The 20085-nt window shown below is 38.7% G+C and overlaps 2 protein-coding genes and 2 non-coding genes across 5 annotated transcripts in view; 1 reads left to right on the plus strand and 3 right to left on the minus strand.

Moving 5' to 3' along the window:
- MATN2 (matrilin 2) overlaps positions 1 to 3261 on the plus strand; it is a 132876-nt gene extending 129615 nt beyond the window's left edge. The window contains exons 17-19 of one of the 2 annotated variants that reach the window (XM_017669448.3): positions 333 to 410; positions 785 to 883; positions 2352 to 3261. In XM_017669448.3, coding sequence (XP_017524937.3) covers positions 333 to 410; positions 785 to 883; positions 2352 to 2407 — 233 coding nt within the window. In that variant the 3' untranslated portion in view covers positions 2408 to 3261. Of the gene's footprint in view, positions 1 to 275; positions 411 to 784; positions 884 to 2351 lie in introns of both variants that reach the window. The other variant, XM_017669447.3, reaches the window with a different exon arrangement.
- Positions 3262 to 7127: 3866 nt separating this feature from the next.
- Positions 7128 to 10026, minus strand: RPL30 (ribosomal protein L30). The gene is made up of 5 exons (XM_017669444.3): positions 9922 to 10026; positions 9761 to 9813; positions 9393 to 9538; positions 7929 to 8059; positions 7128 to 7225 (listed from the first exon to the last, which is right to left on the minus strand). Exons 2-5 carry the CDS (start codon positions 9779 to 9781, stop codon positions 7176 to 7178), a joined length of 348 nt encoding a protein of 115 aa, XP_017524933.1. The 5' UTR covers positions 9782 to 9813; positions 9922 to 10026; the 3' UTR covers positions 7128 to 7175.
- LOC118967912 (small nucleolar RNA SNORA72) lies at positions 7395 to 7525 on the minus strand. The gene has a single exon (XR_005055242.1). It is a non-coding gene; the product is annotated as a small nucleolar RNA SNORA72 (small nucleolar RNA).
- A 7515-nt stretch (positions 10027 to 17541) lies between the features above and the next one.
- Positions 17542 to 17645, minus strand: LOC118967899 (U6 spliceosomal RNA). The gene has a single exon (XR_005055231.2). It is a non-coding gene; the product is annotated as a U6 spliceosomal RNA (small nuclear RNA).
- Positions 17646 to 20085: the final 2440 nt, after the last annotated feature.

Here is a 20085-nt window from a genome sequence, read left to right on the forward strand (position 1 = left end):
TGGTTTTCCCCCAGACAAAAGCTGTGAAGTCAAAGTAAGATCTGAATTATGTTACCTATGGTATTTTCCCTCTATCACATAGGAAATAGTGACTCTACTCTTTAAGCCATTATTTGATAATGTCTCTGCTGGACAGTCTTTTTGCACAGTATGCCCCAAAGTAAAGCATTGTACCACATGCTAGGAATACCAAGTGCCTTACTGACAGCTAAAGACTGTTTTATAACTGCACCCATGTCAAGCAGGTTTGACTTCAGTTTTCTTTCTCTTTACAGAATCTGAGCCAGTCACCATAAATATCCGAGACCTACTTTCCTGTTCTAATTTTGCAGTGCAACACAGGTATCTCTTTGAAGAAGACAGTCTTTCACGGTCCACACAAAAACTTTCCCATTCGACAAAATCTTCAGGTAATTCTAAGTGAAATATTACTCTAAGGTAACTTGATACCAGCCTGTCAGCTTGCCAACAAACTCAGCTTAAAGGAGGAAAGGAATGGAGGAAGTAGGAGAGAAGATAGGGGAAAAGAGAAGGACTTAGGTAAAATGAGAACTAAAAAAAAGAAAAGAAATTGGAGCAGTCTTTTATCTGCAATCCACAATAAAGGCCACTTCCAATGTTGTAAGTATATACTGTCCCTTCCTGGCATTTACTGGATCGGCTGCATGGGAAAGTTTGAACATTTCTTTCATTACGGTTTCTTCCACATACCGATTCAGTCCTATTATGCATCTGGGAGGTCTGGTGGGTTATAGAGGTGAACACTTTCCATCTGCTTTCTCAGGAAGTATTTTGGAAGAAAAACAAGATCAATGCAAATGTGAAAACCTTATAATGTTCCAGAACCTTGCAAATGAAGAAGTAAGAAAATTAACGCAACGCTATATCCTTTTCTAGTATTATAGCTCTGTATGGAACAGAATTTTATTAAAACTTCACAAATACTATGTGTGAGTATCTATCAAATGAAGCTATTTCCTATATTCAAGAATAGTGAACTCCAGGAAAAGCTATTTTCTTAAGCAGACTGACAGGTATTTGGGAGCTAAGTGCAAGCCAAACGTAATGGCAAGGGCCAAGCTCCTTAGGTGCCACCTCCTGTTCTAGGGGTCTTAACAGTAAGGCTGGGCAGCTAGTCAGTAGGCAAAGTAAATAAAAAACAGACATTTAAGTCCCTCTCTGCTGGGAGGAAGAGGAGGGTAGACACAGGTCTGAACTTCATGGTCCAGTAAGTATACACAAAGAATGTTGTAGAACGAAGAGGTTTCAAACTCTATCTGAACTCTAAACCTTTCCTTAAGCCCCAAGCTACACCCCAGCCACTTTCGGTCAATGTGTAGCTTCTAGAAGACTGGGCTTTTTTTGGTTTGATTTTTGGCAGCAGAGATCTTTTGTAGATCAGCACTTTAAGATGAAACATTCTGCCGCGGGAACAGCAAGATCCCATGACTCATTAAAACAATATTTCAAATAAAAGGAATGCTTTGGGATAATGGGAAAATAAGGATTCAGTGCTTTTACACCACCAAATTTTCTGAACTTTAAATTACAGTAAGCTTACTAAAGCCAGTTGGTATCTATCTCAACATGCCTATCAACTAGTCTATAGGGAATTCTGAACACCCTCTGTGGCAATGGGCTTATGTAAATATAAAGAACATACAGTAATTCCATTTCTGAAAGCCAGAATTATGCTCTCCTAAGCAGAATAATCTGACAGTGGTTAATACAGATGATGAATCTGGGCTGTAATTCTGCCAAAGGGGCAGGTAGAGAGCATTTAGAAGCAGACAAGGAAAATGATAAAAGCTTATTCTTATGCCCCTCACCTCTCCCTTTTCGCACACTTTTACTTCACAAGACACTGAGGAAGTTATATATGAAAGAGCACACGTCTGAAGTCTTCAAGGCTGCTACCTTTTGGACGTATCTAGCAACATGGGTGAAAACTCACCAATATCTCTTCTGTTCTGAAGTCATATTTTACGTTCCAAGGCCTAATCCCACATTCCCAACATTATCAGTTCTGGCTCTAAGAGGTGTGTTATGGCAAGCTAATTTACAAGCAACAGGGTGAGAGTAGCATTTACAATTTTAAAAAAAGAAGAATTTTAAGTGAACTATCTGGCTTTGACATTAAAAAAGTACTTAACCTGAAAAAGATCTGTAGTCTTGACAGCACGTGTTAAATGAGTTAGTATAAACATACAAGTCAGGATTTTAAAATATTTAATAGAAATGGAAAAAAAGACTTGTATTTTTCAGGACAAATTTTTATGTAGATAAACCAAGTTGTATTTGCATGTAAATAAAAATAGACAATTCAGATTCTTCCTTAATTTGAGATTTACTAGAAGAAATGACACAGCGAATGGAAGCCCTGGAAAACCGCCTGAGATACAGATGAAGATCCGAAATGCTCTATACATATTTGTATGTTATTGTATCAAAGATTACAATGAAAGCAGCTCAGAGCCCCAAAACTCAGGCTTTAATTCTGTAAGGTTCTAAAGTAAAACATAACTAGTGTTGAGAAAGCTGGTTTGCTATAGAACAAAGGCAGAAAGTAGTCACTAACTCGTACAAATTTAGAGGAAAAAAATCCTTCAGAATCCTAAAATGAGTTTACCAAGTGAGAACAAATAAGCTATGCAAGATATCCTGTAACATACTATGGACATGACTTGCCTTTGCCTCCTCCTGCCTTATAGTACTGCGCCCTCATCTGACTACAAAATAGTTTGCAGTCTTAATTCTGTAGAACACTGGCCACAGGAAAAGCTATTTTTTTTGTATTGGATCCTATCTGGATAAATGTATATGGATGTATGGCAAAAAAAATCATAGAAAATATGTACCTGTATAAAAAGTTGGATTTTTTAATACAATATTAAAATTCACCACTTCAGAGAACGGGGTTGTGTGTAAAATTCCTAGTTTTACTTTAATGCAAGGTATGTATATTTAAGAAATGGCCAATATGAGTATGAAAAAATGATTGAATGTCACAGGAAATCCATGTTAAAACAATCAGCTTGGCTACACCTAGTATGTCTCACTATAGGGTTGATTAAGGATATAAAAATATGGGGTTCTAGTACACTGCTAGTGAAAATGCAAATGCAGTCTCTCTCGAGAATAATCTGTCAGTACCTACCAGAATGGAAATGCACACAACCTTGTACTCCAGTAACTGCACTTACAGGTATCTAACTAGATGACTTTAGCACATATACACAAGGACACCTGTACAAGATGTTACTAGAGTTTATAAACAAATTAGAAATGATCATCATCAGAAAGAACTGATTATGGAATAGTCCGTACTTCAGGAATACATTTAAAAGCAATGCACTAGAGCTATATGTATACCTGGTAAAACTTAGAAGCAAAGATGAATTTTAGAAGTCAACTGCACAGTATGATTAGCATACCATTTCTGTAAATTAAAAAACCAGGAACATTACTAGTTGTTCATATACATAACTAAATACAAAAAATGTTCTGCAAGGATACACACAATAGGGGTTGTCCCAGGGGAAGATAAGGAAGTAGGAATAGGGACAGGGTCAAAGGACACTTCATCAGTTTCAAGTACTGAGCAGCAACAAACACTGCAGATGGCACCTTCATTAAGAAATGAAGAACCCCCAAATCACATCCTTCCCATGAAAGCTACTGTATTTTGGAGGCCAAATGATACTTTACAAACAAGACACCTTGAATAAGCTTGTATTTTCCATCAGAATGCCCTCCCCAAAGGCAGTGTGTAGAATGGGAAGAACAGCTAGGCCTCAATCTTACCTGAAAATGATCTAATTCTTTCAAAGTATAAAAGTTGCGATTCAAAGTATCAAAATCTTCGGTTTGTATTTGAGTCATCCAGATCCTGAAAACAGGTTTTCATTAGGAAGTACTGATTTGGGTTGGCAGGGCATTTCTGAGATGTAATTAGTTCAGGCACTGCCTCCAGTTCTCAATTGTACTTCATTTTCTGTTGACTCCTGGCTCCCTCTAGTGGTTCTAGAGTGTCCCCCACCCACCCAAACCCTTTTGAACTAGTGAATACATTTCATGGTAAGGTTTCAACTTTCTCCAACTGGGGGAGGAAAATACCTTAGTGGGCAACAACATAAGTCCTCTGACCAATCCATCAAATTTGCATATTAATCCAAGATACTTATCTTTAAGATTGTCTAAAATTTTAAATACAGTTTCTTTGGCTCTGTGTATCTCAGGTGTAAAAGGTTTGCATTCTAGTTTCATTATGGGTGTGACCCTTCCAGGTCTTAATTTCCTCAGGTCGAATGGCACTAAATATTATCTCATTGGGATGTCAGGAGGGTTAAGTGGGTAACATGTACATTACTTAGTAAAGTATGTAACACATTTTAAATGCTCAATATTAGCTATTATGTTTTTATTCTTCAGCAGCCAAATATTTGATATGCTTCAAGTGTCAGCTGAGTCAACAAATCAATTCTGTACTTACTGAGGAAAAGTACATTAGCAGACTACCACTCCTAAATTTTCTTTTGAAGCAAGTAGGTAGGAGCAGCAAATTAAACAATAGTAAATGTACAAGATGATCAAGACCTACAGTCAACAAGATGAAGATGAAATTCTGGCCTATAAAGCCACAAACTTAACAGTGAGAAATAAATCCTTAAGCCCTGAAAGTCATATACTCTGGTTGTTCAAACTCTATCAAATGTGCTAGTCACCTAGTAAATGATGTAAAGTTGAAACGCTAGGTCCCTCTCCAGTTAAGACCTCAATTTAGTGGAGGCAGATGTGATTAATGCCAGTAACACAGGATTCCTTGGTAACTCAGAGGCTACCAGTCTACACAGAATGACGGTTTTGAGTAGACTGGGACAGGAAGGGGGAAGGAAAACCAGATGTCACTATTGGCCTGGGAACACAAGTCTAAGAGGCAGCTGGAAATAAGTGCTGAAAGAGATCAAAGAGAATTTTTTTCCATGAACCAGCTGACCATCTACCAGAGGCCCAAATGATGGTATTTACAGCCAGCCAAAGTTTGGTTTCTTCTCTATACTAATCTTTTGCTCCTGTCACCATACCATACCTCCAGGCCTAATAGGCAGTTCAGTATAGGTATGGAATTAAGTCCAGTTGGCTGGAATTTCCTGCAATGCCCTGTCTATTAGAGCTCCCAGGCAAGCATATTACTTTCATTATAATGAGAAAAGAACATTGAAAAATTCAATTTTAGACCTTCTGAGTTCTTGGTTAGTGGTATTTTCTCCAATTCTGGCAGCACTTTAACGGCACATAGCAGCCGGTTCAGGCCAGAATGAGTTATGTTCCCTATTTAGCTTCAAACCCTTTTCTTGCTGACAATGGTGAGTGCACAAAACCACAAATAAAAGACAACAGCCAAATGATCTTACAGCATATTATCACTACCTAGAAGGCCGCAGAAACCAGTTGTTGTTTTCTAAAAACCATCATTCCAAAATGCCTGCAGCTGAAGTCATGCAAGAGAACCATTACAAAGAAATGGTACACTGATACCTGTATGTAATACTGTATTTGTGAGGTACCACCTCATAAGAAATTAAACTGGAACTAGTCAGCCTGGAGAGAAAAAGCATCTAAAAAAACCTAAATAGCATGAAAGGTCAATTTGAAAGAAGAAATTGATGACCAAGGGGAAACAAAGCACAGAAACTTCTTTATCCAAGACTGAAACATGTTGAACTATGAAAACAAACTTAAAGCACTAGAGACCAGCAGTAGTCTGACAAATACAATTCTTATCAAGGAAAAAAATTTCAAGCCTTTTAAACTACCTTAGTCACACATCTCTGATTTGCAAATATGAGCAACTTAAGGTATTTACCGATTTTCATAGAGCTCTGTGGCTCTTTGCCAGATGCTACTTTGAAAAGGTGGGGTGACATCTGGGAGTGTTAACAATGACATGGAAAGAAGAGTGAGAATATCCTGCAGTCCCAGAGCCTTCCACAAAAGATTGCCCCACCAAAAATATCAATGGTGCCCCCAAATTGAGAAATACTGAGTAACTGAACTAGTATGAAAACTCAGTAACAACTACTCTCTAAACTATATCTACCACCTCAGTAACTTCAAACTAAAGCCAGGTAATGTTAACTTGAAAGGTAACTAATTCCCTCACCCGTGAAACTGGAAATTTGATCCACCCACGGTTATATAGATATTAAAAAGTAGTCTTCTGACTTCAAGTTCAGTGAATACTTGACTTACTGTGTATTAAATAAATCCATAGAAAATATGGACAGTGTATTAAAGGCACCCTCATCTCCTATGTCTCTCATCTACCAACAAAAAATTCTTCCAAATTGATTAAGTCCCAAAGACATTGTCTTCTGTAGCCTTAGAGTTTCTACAGACTATCTAGGGTATACCACCCTACCAGTAACATTCCACTATAAATCAAGATACATCTCAATCAGTATTTTCTCCCAAGTTAATTCCTTTGAAATATTCCAAAGGATATTAACAGGTGTGGGAAAAGGATTCCATAGAACATACCTGGGAGATGTAGTATTGTTTCCCCAAAATCTGAACCCCAAACATGTTATTATCTTTTAGGACTGAAATAATATAAAACACACTTTGGGCAACTGTGAATTTAACTTACTGAAGATCTGGGATTATTCTGAAGTCTTCCAAATACATTCATTTATCCTACCCCAACCAATGCATACTCTTAGGAGATCAGTTCATTAAAAGTTCAATAGAACTTTTCTCAGCCTGTGACAAAATTTTGGGGAGAAGCAATGTATTTCACTTAATTCTCTTTGCTATTCAGATTCGGCAGATTTAAACTGGACTATAAAATGCAACTATGGTTAAATTCTGGGTATTAAACCTTGCTGCGTCTCAAACACATTCAAATGTGAAATGCTAACATCATCTTGAGATTACAATTAAGAAAATCTGGAGCAGGAAAGGAACTCAGCACACTCTCTTTACAAAAAACAGAAAAACAGAAACTGGGATGTATAGCTCTTAACCCAGAAGTCTTGCTACCAAATCTAGCTGCCACATCCTCTCGAATCCTACCTTCAACAAAGTGTACTCAAACAAAAAAACAGAAAGAAAATACATGAACACTGTTTTTAAAACAAGCTCTGGCCAGTTTTATTAAAGGAAAATTTTGATATTTACTTTTCACCAGTCTGCTCTGGCATGCTTCTAATGATATCAGAATCACCTAGAAAATAAAACAAAAGTTTTACAATTCATTTTACTGCCATCTGGAAATCATCAAATTAGTAGTGGTTATCTTCCAAAGTTATTACTAGTATCCTATTCATTTCTCTAGGTTGATCAGATACCTAGACACATTCTCCATGTAAAATGCATAATTTAAATGAGACTTAGTTTATTACCAGCATTTATAAACCAGACCTAGGTAAAGAACTAGGTCTGGGGACACATGCATGGTCTTAATATAGCGAATGTTTAGCCTGCCCTGATTATTACAAAATCAGAACAGCGAGAATATTCGCAGTATTTTATGAATTAATTAAAAATTCATGAGTTCAAAACAGTATGATGTATATTTGTAGGCACTTCTTTTTCTCAACCTAATTTTACCTGTCTATTCTCAGGCAGCTGGTAAGGATTCCTTTCTTCTATTATTTCCCCAGATTATTCTCTCATTATAATTTCACTTTTTACCAATGCCCTAAGTAACTATTTCTTAGGTACTTTAAACAAAAAATTTCATTTTTAACAAAGCCAATTATAATATACTAACATTCATTATCAATTCCTGGTGAAATGAAACTATAGGAGATCCCTTGCTATACCCAAATTCTCACTATCTGAACTCAGGGACCAAACATATTTATGTAGCAAGGAGTACTTGTATCACATTATAAAGGAAAAATGTTATGATTTAAAAAGCATACCTGGATCAATGATAGCCAATGTGCATACTCTGTAGTATTTTCCACATGCTGTGCCCAATTCAATGTTATGGCCACTGTAGTGATGGACACCAGTTTTGGCCAACATAGCATAGTACTCTATTTCAGATTTCCTTTGGGAACCAGAAAAAGGCAAATAAATGCCATACCAACTATGACAGATTAAGTATTACTACTTCTTTCATAGTTTTCCTGTTGGTAAGGCCTTCAAACTAAACCAGTTATAACTCTTAAAAACATATTAGCATATCCATTAACCAATACAAATCATCCTTTCCTCAACCCCGTATGAGATGGGTCTACCAGTAAATACCTACTAAATACCTAGTATATTTAAGACAGTATCTATGCCCATGGAAAATGTAGGATGCAAAATAAAAGCATTATTTACTACATACAAGACACTTTACATAAATACACAAGATAACCTCTAAAGTATCATATACTCCAGTTTTTTTAACTTATGAAGAAATTGAGGCACAGAATAAACAGGGAATCCAGAATCTGAACAATGTTATTTTCAAAAGCCGTATCATCCTCTGGTGCTCTGAATGGTGAATAATACTGACCCAGAGTTAACATTTGTGTCAACTGAGTAGGTAGGTATTAATGGCTTTATGAATTTGAAGAGTCCCAACAGAATCTTGCCACTATCCAAAGAATGGATCAACAGACCAGTTATAGTTATGCTTGTTAAAAACACATCATCTCAGGTACCCATTAAATCAGAACCTGCATTTTAGCAAGATCCCTGGTGATTGTGTGCACATTCACTTTTGAAAAGCACTGTTACGGAAGGTAAGCATGAAAGAAAGGGTAATAAAACAAAACTATAGAATGAGGTGGATCAGAGAGCACACCAGGCTTTTAAAATTATGTACAGCCACCGTTTATAAAGCATTTTGAGCAATTTATGCGTTACTACAGGAAAATCAACACCATCAGGTTGCTCTAATCATGTAGCTTATATTCTGCACAATCTGAGTCTAACATTTACAATACCAAGTTCAATTTCAAAATACAGTCAATCAAAAATTGGGTGAAACATAGCCAGCCTCAACTTTTCTTATCCTAGCTTTACTACACTAAAGCAAGTTCATATAATGAAGTACTTTTAAAATGTGTCTTAAGTTAAAATTATGACCAAAAAGGAAAGATAGAAAACACACATAAAAGCAAATTGTGTGTGCTTCCCTCAAACCTTGACGTTCTACGGCTCTAACACCCCTTCTGTCACAGTTCTCCCAATGACAGGCTTACAACAGGTGAGACACGATTTGCGGGGGGGGTCCGCAGCACCCCTAAATCATTTGAAAAGTGTTCGCTTGTAAAACAAACTATATAAAACCGAGTTCATGCTACCCACATTGCAAGTTTACACTCCCGGATACTCGCTCACGATGAACCTGCAGTGAGCGACGCAGAGAATCAGGCTCCTTCCATTACCTCAAGGCCGGGCAGTTGTTGGCGAGGATGACCAGTTTCGCTTTGCCTTGTCTTATCATTTTCAGAGTCTGCTTGTATCCCAACACGTATTTCCCACTTTTCATAACGAGCTGGAGCCTGGAGTTGATGGACTCCAGCGACTTTTTCTACAAAGCAAACATGAAACACGTACCTGAAGGCCTTGTTTGTAACCACAAAACGGGACCCCGTTTTCTGGAAACCAGGCCCCTTACTAAAACCCCCTAAGTCAAGGTTCCCAAGTCATTGAGAGGGCCTCTCCTTGTGGTCCCAGTGCGCGCGGATCTGCCCGCCGGCCGAGACTCATCTCCCCACGTGAACCAGTTTCAGGCCTGTTCCGCCTCACTCACCGTCTTCTTTGCGGCCACCATCTTCCTGCCTTAGGTGCGGGGCAGCTCCCAGCCTGCAACACACAGAGGACAGAAGATTATGGTCAGGATCCCGAGCTCCACACGGCAACCCACTAGGCTCTCAGTGACGCCTAAACCTCCACCCCGCGGAGCCCACTGACCGAACACAAGTGGAAAGATGGCTGGGGAGCAAGAAAAGAAGGGACTCCCACAATGCACAGCTCTTTCCCGCAGCGCCGGGCGCCGGAACCGGAAACGGAAGCGAACAGCAAGCGGAAAGGGCGGACAAGAAGAGGAAGGCTGCCGCCGGTTGCTCAGCGCCGCAGGCTGGCGTGGCGCCACACCTGCAAGCTTGCAGGGGCTGCGGTCCTTAAACTTCGCGCTGTGTTACTCTGCTGCTCTGAGCTACGGACTAGGGAACCGAGGAACGTCGAACTGAATGGGAGTTGGAGAAGCCGACTGAGGGTGACGCGGGAGTGCGGTGGGAACAGCGGCGGCGGCTGGACCACGGTCCTAGGGGCTGCTGAGTTCCGCGCGAAGTCGCGGCTCCAGGGAGACGAGGGCAGGACTCGGGTGCTCTTGGCTCCCGTTTTTCTTTCGCCGTCAGTTCTCCTGGGGCTGAAGCCGCTACGAGCGCTCCCCTGCCCTCGCCCAGGTTGCCGGTTCCTCGGAGAACGGGGGCAACCCGCACAGGCTCCCCCAAACTCACCTCTTGTAGCACAATTAGCCCAGTCTGCACAGAAAGAACGATAAATATGTCTACTTTTTTAAAACTTTTGTTCGGAACGTTGGGCCTTGATAAAAATGTCAAATGACGGGTCATTCAACAATTAAGCACAGAAAGTCTCCCACCACCACTAGAAAAGTGCAAAGTAAAATCAGACCAGTAGGCAAGCTGTCATCGTGTGTAAACTAGGAATCTCCTACAGATAGAGTTGCTTAAAGGCATGTGAAAAAGGACATTTATCACAGCATTATTTTTAATAGCAAAAAAAATTTGAAATAACATCAAATGCTTGTCATACTTAACCAATATATATGTCTGTATATGCATAGAAAAATTCAATTCTGGAAAGCTAAATTATCAAAAGTTATCTTTGGGTAAGAGATTAGGTGCTCAGTAGAGGACATTTTCTATTTTATGTATTAAAGTACTGCTTTAATTATTTTACAGCATGTACTGTTATGTAAAAAGTTCTTTTTAATCTTTTAAGTGGATCTTGTGAAACATTAAGTATTTCTCAAACTGTTGCTCCCAGATGACCTGATTAAGAATCACTTTGAATTCTGATTCCTGGACCCTGCTCAGGTCTGTGGAAGAAATCTCTGGACATGGGACTTGGGAGTCTGAGTTTAGTGAGCAGCCTTTGTCAGTCTTACAAATACTAAAATTTGAGAAGTACAAAACTAAAGACTGAGTAGCCAAGTTGGTTTTCAGGCATGCATGGTTAGAGAGATAAACTAAATAATGATGCCTTACACTACATAATTTGCTTTCCACTTCCAAAGCTTTTTATTTTATTTACTTTGGTATTATTTAATATACAATTACATGAGCAACACTGTGATTACTAGATTCCCCCCATTATCAAGTCCCCACCACATACCCCATTACAGTCACTGTTCATCAGCGTACTAAGATGCTATAGAGTCACTACTTGTCTTCTCTGTGCTATAGTGCCTTCACCATGCCCTCCGCTACTTTATGTGAATTAATCATAATGTCCTTTATTCCCCTTCGCCCACCCTTCCCACTGCACCTCCCTCAGTCCCTTTCCCTTTGACAACTGTTAGTCCATTCTTGGGTTCTGTGAGTCTGCTGCTGTTTTGTTTCTTCAGTTTTTGCTTTGTTCTTATGCTCCACATATGATTCAAATTATTTGGTACTTGTCTTTCTCTGCCTGGCTTATTTCACTGAACATAATACCCTCTAGCTCCATCCATGTTGTTGCAAATGGCAGAATTTGTTTTCTTCTTATGGCTAAATAATACTCCATTGTGTATATGTACCACTTATTCTTTATCCATTCATCTACTGGTGGACACTTAGGTTGCTTCCATTTCTTGGCTATTGTAAATAGTGCTGCAATAAACATAGGGGAGCACATCTTTTTGAAATTGGGCTGCTGCATTCTTAGGGTAAATTCCTAGGAGTGGAATTCGTGAGTCCAATGGTATTTCTATTTTGAGTTTTTTGAGGAACCTACATATTACTTTCCACAATGCTTGAACTAGTTTACATTCCCACCAGCAGTGTAGGAGGGTTCCTCTTTCTCCACATCTTTGCCAGCATTTGTTGCTCCTATTCTTTTCTATGTTGGCCATCCTAACTGGTAGGAGATGATATCTCATTGTGGTTTTAATTTGCATTTCCCTGATAATTAGCAATGTGGAGCATCTTTTCATGTGTCTGTTGGCCATCTGAATTTCTTTGGAGAATTGTCTGTTCATATCCTCCACCCATTTTTTAATAGGGTTATTTGCTTTTTGGGTGTTGAGGAGTATGAGTTCTTTATATATTTTGGATGTTAACCCCTTATCAGATATGTCATTTACAAATATATTTTCCCATACTGTAGGAGGCCTTTTTGTTCTGCTGATAGTGTCCTTTGCTGTAGAGAAGCTTTTAAACATTATGTCCCATTTGTTCATGTTTTATTTTGTTTCCCTTCCCAAGGAGATGCGTTCAGGAAAAAGTTGCTCATGTTTATATTCAAGAGATTTTTGCCTATGTTGTCTTCTAAGAGTTTTATGGTTTCATGACTTACATTCAGGTTTTTGATCCATTTTGAGTGTACTTTTGTGTATGAGGTTAGACAATAATCCAGTTTCATTATCTTACAGGTAGCTGTCCAGTTTTGCCAACACCAGCTCTTGAAGAGGCTGTCATTTCCCCATTGTATATCCATGGCTCCTTTATAGTATATTAATTAACCATATATGCTTGGGTTAATATCTGGACTTTCTGTTCTGTTCCACTGGTCTATGGGTTGGTTCTTGTGCCAGTACTAAATTGTCTTGATTACTGTGGCTTTGTAGTAGAGCTTGAAGTCAGGCTTTATTCTTCCTTCTCAGGATTGCTTTGGCAATTCAGGGTCTTTTGTGGTTCCATATGAACTTTAGAACTCTTTGCACTAGTTTGTTGAAGAATGCTGTTGGTATTTTGATAGGGATTGCATTGAATCTGTAGATTGCTTCAGGCTGGATGGCCATTTTGACAATATTAATTCTTCCTATCCATGAGCACGGGATGTGTTTCCATTTATTGGTATCTTCTTTCTCTCATGAGTGTCTTGTAGTTTTCAGAGTATAGGTCTTTCACTTCCTTGGTTAGGTTTATTCCAAGTATTTTATCTTTTTGATGCAGTTGTGAATGGAATTAATTGTTTTCTTGATTTCTCTTTCTGCTGGTTCATTGTTAGGGTATAGGAATGCAGCAGATTTCTGTGTGTTAATTTTGTATCCCACAACTTTGCTGAATTCATATACTAGATTTAGTAGTTTTGGAGTGGATTCTTTAGGGTTTTTTATGTACAATATCATGTAATCTGCAAACAGGGACAGTTTGACTTCTTTCTTGCCAATCTGGATGCCTTTTATTTCTTTGTGTTGTCTGATTGCTGTGGCTAGAACCTCCAGAACTATTGTTGATTAAAAGTGGGTAGAGTGGGCATCCTTGTCTTGTTCCCAATCTTAAACGAAAAGCTTTCAGCTTCTTGCTGTTAAGTATAATGTTGGCTATGGGTTTGTTATATATGACCTTTATTATGTTGAGGTCCTTGCCCTCTATACCCATTTTGTTGAGAGTTTTTATCATGAATGGATGTTGAATTTTGTCAAATGCTTTTTCAGCATCTATGGAGATGACCATGTGGTTTTTGTCCTTTTTGTTGATGTGGTGGATAATGTTGATGCATTTTTGAATGCTGTGCCATCCTTGCATCCCTGGGATGAATTTTAGTTGATCATGATGGATGATCTTTTTGATGTATTTTTGAATTTGGCATGCTAATATTTTGTTGACTATTTTTGCATCTATGTTCATCAGGGTATTGGTCTGAAATTTTCTTTTTTTGTGTTGTCTTTGCCTTGTTTTCATATTAGAGTGATGTTGGCCTCATAGAATGAGTTTGGGAGTATTCCCTCCTCTTCTACTTTTTGGAAAACTTTGAGGAGGATGGGTATTAGGTCTTCACTAAATGTTTGATAAAATTCAGGAGTGAAACCATCTGGTCCAGGAGTTTTATTCTTACGTAGTGTTTTGATTACCAATTCAATTTCCTTGCTGGTAATTGGTCTATTCAGATTTCCTGTTTCTTCCTGGGTCAGCCTTGGAAGGTTGTGTTTTTCTAGGAAGTTGTCCATTTCTTCTAGGTTATCCAGTTTGTTAGCGTATAATTTTTCATAGTATTCTCTAATAATTCTTTGTATTTCTGTGGTTCCATAGTGTTTTCCTTTCTCATTTCTGAATCTGTGTATGTGTGCAGGCTCTCTTTTTTTTCTTGATAAGTCTGACAAGGGGTTTATCTATTTTGTTTATTTTCTCAAAGAACCAGTTTCTGCTTTCATTGATTCTTTCTATTGTTTTATTCTTCTCAATTTTATTTATTTATGGTTTAATCTTTATTATGTTCCTCCTTGTACTGACTTTGGGCCTCATTTGTTCTTCCTTTACTAGTTTCATTAATTCTGAGTTTATACTATTCATTTGGGATTGTTGTTTTTTCATGAGGTAAGCCTGTATTGCAATATACTTCCCTCTTAGCACAGCCTTCACTGTGTCCCACAGATTTTCTGGTGTTGAATTATTGTTGTCATTTGTCTCCATATATTGCTTGATATCTGTTTTTAGTTGGTCATTGATCCATTGATTATTTAGTAGCATGTTATTAACCCTTCATGTCTTTCTGGGCTTTGTCATTTTCTTTCTGTAATTTATTTCTAGTTTCATACCTTTGTGATTTGAGAAGCTAGTTGGTACAATTTCAATCTTATTGAATTTACTGAGGCTCTTTTTGTGGTTTAGTATATGATCTATTCTTGAAAATGTTCCATGTGCACTTAGGTAAAAGGTGTATCCAGTTGCTCTTGGATGGAGTGTTCTGTAGATGTCCATTTGGTCCAACTGTTCTATTATTTTGTTCAGTGCCTCTGTCTCTTTACTTATTTTCTGTCTGGTGGATCGGTCCTTTGGAGTGAGTGGTGTGTTGAAGTTTCCTAAAATGAATGCATTGCATTCTATTTCCCCCTTTAATTCTGTTAGTATTTGTTTCGCATATGTAGGTGATCTGTGTTGGGTGCATAGGTATTTATAATAGTTATATCCTCTTGTTGGACTGACCCCTTTATCATTATGTAATGTCCTTATTTGTCTCTTGTTACTTTCTTTGTTTTGAAGTCTATTTTGTCTGATACAAGTACTGGAACTCCTGCTTTTTTTCTCCCTATTAGTTGCATGAAATATCTTTTTCCATCCCTTTACTTTCAGTCTGTGTATATCTTTGGGTTTGAAGTTAGTCTCTATAGGCAGCATATAAATGGGTCTTGTTTTCTTATCCATTCAGTGACTCTATGTCTTTTGATTGGTGCATGCAGACCATTTACATTTAGGATGATTATTGATAGGTATGTACTTATTGCCATAGCAGGCTTTAGATTCGTGGTTACTAAAGGCTCAAGAGTAATTATCTTACTATCTAACAGTCTGAATTAACTCAATATGCTATTACAAAGGTTCTTTTTTTTTTCCTCCTACGTTCTTTATGTGTTTGGTATCATATTCTGTAATCTTTGTCTATCCCTTTTTCTTTCCTCTGGCGACAGCTATTTAACCTTACAAACACATCCATCTGTAACATTCCTCCCGAAACGTCCTGTAGAGGTGGTTTGTGGGAGGTAAATTATCTCCGCTTTTGCTTATTTGAAAATTGTTTAATTCTTCCTTCAAATTTAAATGATAACCTTGCCAGGTAGAGTATTCTTGATTCAAGGCTCTTCTTTTTCATTGCATTAAATATATCATGCTACTCCCTTTTGGCCTGTAAGGTTTCTGTTGAGAAATCTGATGGTAGCCTGATAGGTTTTTCTGTGTATGTTATCTTTTTTCTCTCTCTAGCTGCTTTCAAAAGTCTGTCTGTCTTTATCCTTGATCTTTGCCATTTTAATTATTATATGTCTTGATGTTGTCTTCCTTGGGTCCCTTGTGTTGGGAGATCTGTGTACCTCCGTGGCCTAAAAGACTATCTCCTTTCCCAGATTGGGGAAGTTTTCAGCAACTACCTCCTCAATGACACTTTCTATCCCTTTTCTCTCTTCTTCTTCTTCTGGTGCCCCTATAATGCGAATATTGTTCCCTTTTGATTGGTCACACAGTTCTCTCAATATTCTTTCATTCTTAGAGCTGCTTTTTTCTCTCTGTGCCTCAGCTTCTTTGTATTCCTCTTCTATAATTTATATTCCATTTACTGTCTCTTCTACTATATGTAATCTGCTTTAAAATCCCTCCATTGTATGTTTCATTTCAGACATGTAATTTCTTAATGATTGAATCTACATCTTAAATTCATTCCTGAGGTCTTGAATATTTTTCTGTACCTCCATGAGCATGTTTATGATTTTTATTTTGAACTCTCTTTCAGGATGATTGGTGAGTTCAGTTTCATTTGGCCCTTTTTCTGTGGTTTGTGAGATTTTGTTCTGGACCAGGTCCCCTTGACATTTCATATTTCTATGTGGTGCCCTCTTGTGCCCAGAAGCTCTAGTCTCTGTAGCTCCTCAGCCCCTGGAGTGTGGTTGGGGACCACAAGGGAGTGGCGCTGGTGTCTGGTGAGAAGAAACAGCTGTTTCCTGCTTTCTGGCTGCAGTGCCTGTCTCCAGTGGCAGAGACAGTGGGCTGATCACACAGGTGTAAGCCTCTGTGCTTTGCATCTCTAGCTAATGTAGTCAGGGCCTCCCTCTGGCTGGCCTGATGCCAGCGCAGTGACTGCTGGTTTGCAAGCCCATGCCGGAAGGCCAGGAAGAAGGCTCAGCAGGCTGCGTGTCACAGTGGGGGGCCTCGGAGCTGAGTATTCAGCCAGGGGAATGGAGCTCCTGAAGCTCCTCAAAGTTCCCAACCTGCTGGGCAGAGCGCACCCAGACAACCTTGTCCACCTATCCCTTTTCCCACACAGCAAGCTCTGTGCTAACCCCGCCTCTAGCTGCTAGGAAGCCTCTCAGACTGCTTACCTTTCCTTTGCCCCAGAGTGGCCAGATGTGGATCCCCTGTCCTCCACAAATGGCTGGAATCTCAGTCTCTCAAGCACTCTGCCTGTCCCAGCTCCCTAATCCCACCAACCTCCAGAGCACCACACAATGTAGGTTTGTGCTCCAAAGCAGATCTTCAGGGCTGGGTGTTCAGTCCCAGGCTTCCACCCACTCCCCGCTCCATTTCTTTTCCTCCGGCCAGTGAGCTGGGGTGGGGAAAGGGCTTGGGTCCCGCTGGATCAAGGCTTTGTTACATTACCCTGTTTTGTGAGGTCTGCTCTGTTCTCCAGGTGTATGCAGTCTAGTGCAGCCTTCTTTCCTGTTACTATTTTAGGGTTAGTTGTATTAACTATATTTCCATACAATGTGTGGTTTTGGGAGGAGTTCTCTGTCTCATCTCTCACACTGCCATCTTGAATCGATCTCCTGATTGAGACTCTTAAAGGAGAGACAGGAGGTGTTGTCCCAAAGCTTTTTAATATTCACTTTGCCTCAAAAGTAATCAGGATAGATAGTACCCTCATTTTATTTTATTTTTTAAAAATATGGAACACGTCATGATTTTACGTGTTATCCTTGTGCAGGGGCCATGCTAATTTCTGTATCTTTCCAATTTTAGTATATGTGCTGTCCAAGTGAGCACAGCATTACTCCCCAGTTTAGATAGTAAATGATTAAAACACTTGACATGGCTTTCCTGAGGTGCTTTTCATTATATGACACCAAGTTTCTGGGCCTTACTATATATATCACTATATTTTAAAGAAAGGCTTTGCTTTCTTTCTCCCAGGGATCTTACCATCGTTTTGTGTTGGAAACCAGTGGCAATCAAAGTGCATATTTTGTGTATGAATCATGACCATAAAATGCTTGCAAATTCTCCTTTGGGAATCTTATCTGATTTTGCTGTATCTCTTTGGAGACAGACTTGGGATCTTGGCTTTTTTATTTAATATCTGGATGACTTTGGGCAAATTTCCCAACCTCTCTAAGCCTCAGTTTCCTCATCAGAAAACTAGAATGATGTTTACCTTATAGTATTGTTGTGAGGATCATAATAAACATAATGGTGTAAAAAGCACCAGGCACAGGGCCCTGTATGAGTAAGTGTGCTGTAGCTATTAGTTCTCTTTCTCAATCACTACTACCACTCCAACCTCCCCACCACAGTCACCTGCCTACAACTAAAATTTGCAACATCACCAAACCTATATACACTAGGGGAAGGAACACTTGCCATACAAAAATGATAGTCAAATCTTCTGGCTCATGATTTTGTAAATTTTTCCACACTTGTATTTATTAAAGCAGGAGTTGGCAAGCTTTTTAGAGAGCCAAATAGTAAGTATTTTAGGCCTTTTAGGCCATATGGTCTCTGTGGCAACTAGTCAACTCTGCTGTTGTAGCACAAAAGCAGCCAGACAGTAAGTAAATGAATGGGCATAGCTATGGCTGTGTTCCAGTAAAAACTTAATTTATAATTTTTGAAATCAGGTAGCTGGCAGGATTTGGCCTGAATGCCATAGTTTGCTGACCCTTGTTTTAGAAGATTAGTATTACTATTATTGAAAAGTTACTTTAGTCATATCCTTATTCCAAGAGATGTATGTTGGCATATTTATAGATGAAATGTCATGATACCTGCAACTTATTATTTTTGATATCGTTAATGTACAATTACTTGAACAACATTATGGTTACTAGACTCCCCCTGTTATCAAGTCCGCCCCAACATACCCCATTACAATCACTGTCCATCAGTGAAGTAAGATGCTATAGAATCATTACTTGTCTTCTCTATATATACTGCCTTTCCTGTGTCCCCCTCACCCCCACTTCATTATGTGTGCTAATCGTAATGCCCCTTTTTCCCCCTTATCCCTACCTTCCCACCCATCCTCCTCAGTCCCTTTCCCTTTGGTAACTGTTAGTCCATTCTTGGGTTCTGTGATTCTGCTACTGTTTTGTTCCTTCAGTTTTTTCTTTGTTCTTATACTCCACAGATGAGTGAAATCATTTAATACTTGTCTTTATCCACCTGGCTTATTTTACTGAGCATAGTATCTACCTCCATCCATGTTGTTGCAAATTGTAGGATTTGTTTTCTTCTTATGGCTGAATAATATTCCATTGTGTATATGTACCACATCATCTTTATTCATTCATCTACTGATGGACACGTAGGTTGCTTCCATTTCTTGGCTATTGTAAATAGTGCTTACCTGCAACTTATTTTTAAATTCCTAAAATAAATGTAGATAAGCAAGTAGGTAGAGAAAATGCAGCAAAGTGTTAATAATTGCTCACTTTAAAGTGGAAGATACATAGGTTCTCTTTGATTCAACTTTTGGTGACTTTGAAAATCTTCATACTAAAAAGTCAGAAAGTGTGTAGGCTTTGAGAAAGGACTTTGCCATCAAGACGTTATTTTATTTTTTCTGGAAGCTAGTCTGTAGCATTTCAGAGTGATTTTGAAAGAACACCAACAGTAGTGTGATAGGACAGAATTAACACAAGGCTCTCCTTTGGTTTTTATTCACCAAAATCACTGCTCCAAGTTTCTGAGAATTCTGTAGGCACATGCATTTATTGTTAGTCTGGCTTTTACTTGTTATGAGAATTAAAAGTGATAGGCTGCATTCCCTCTTTCAGAGGGAATGCTAACAAGCTCATCTGATATTCATTGGTCCAGTACACTGGCCCATCTCCTTATTGTTAAGCAGTTAAAACTGTCATATTCATTACCATCAACTATTACTTACTCAGTGTCCAGATTAGGAAGTGAGCCATTAGTAACTTGGAACTCATTTATCTGACTCAGCCTTCACATTCTGAAGTTACTCTGGACATTAAACATACTCAGACATATGGTGAGGAGAGGGAGGGACAGTGAATCCAAGTGAAAAGGTCCTGTAAACTCAATGAAATGTTGGTGCCCTTCCAACTAACTAAACATACACACACAGTACAAGAATTCCAAACATTTAAAGGGCAAAAAGAAATGAATGCTACCTATGCTTCTCCTTCCTTTCTGCCTTCATGATAATAAATAACCGATATATTTCTTCTATATCCCTTTCTGT

This window comes from Manis javanica, chromosome 2 (genome assembly GCF_040802235.1).
Source record: "Manis javanica isolate MJ-LG chromosome 2, MJ_LKY, whole genome shotgun sequence".
Lineage (NCBI taxonomy): Eukaryota > Metazoa > Chordata > Mammalia > Pholidota > Manidae > Manis > Manis javanica.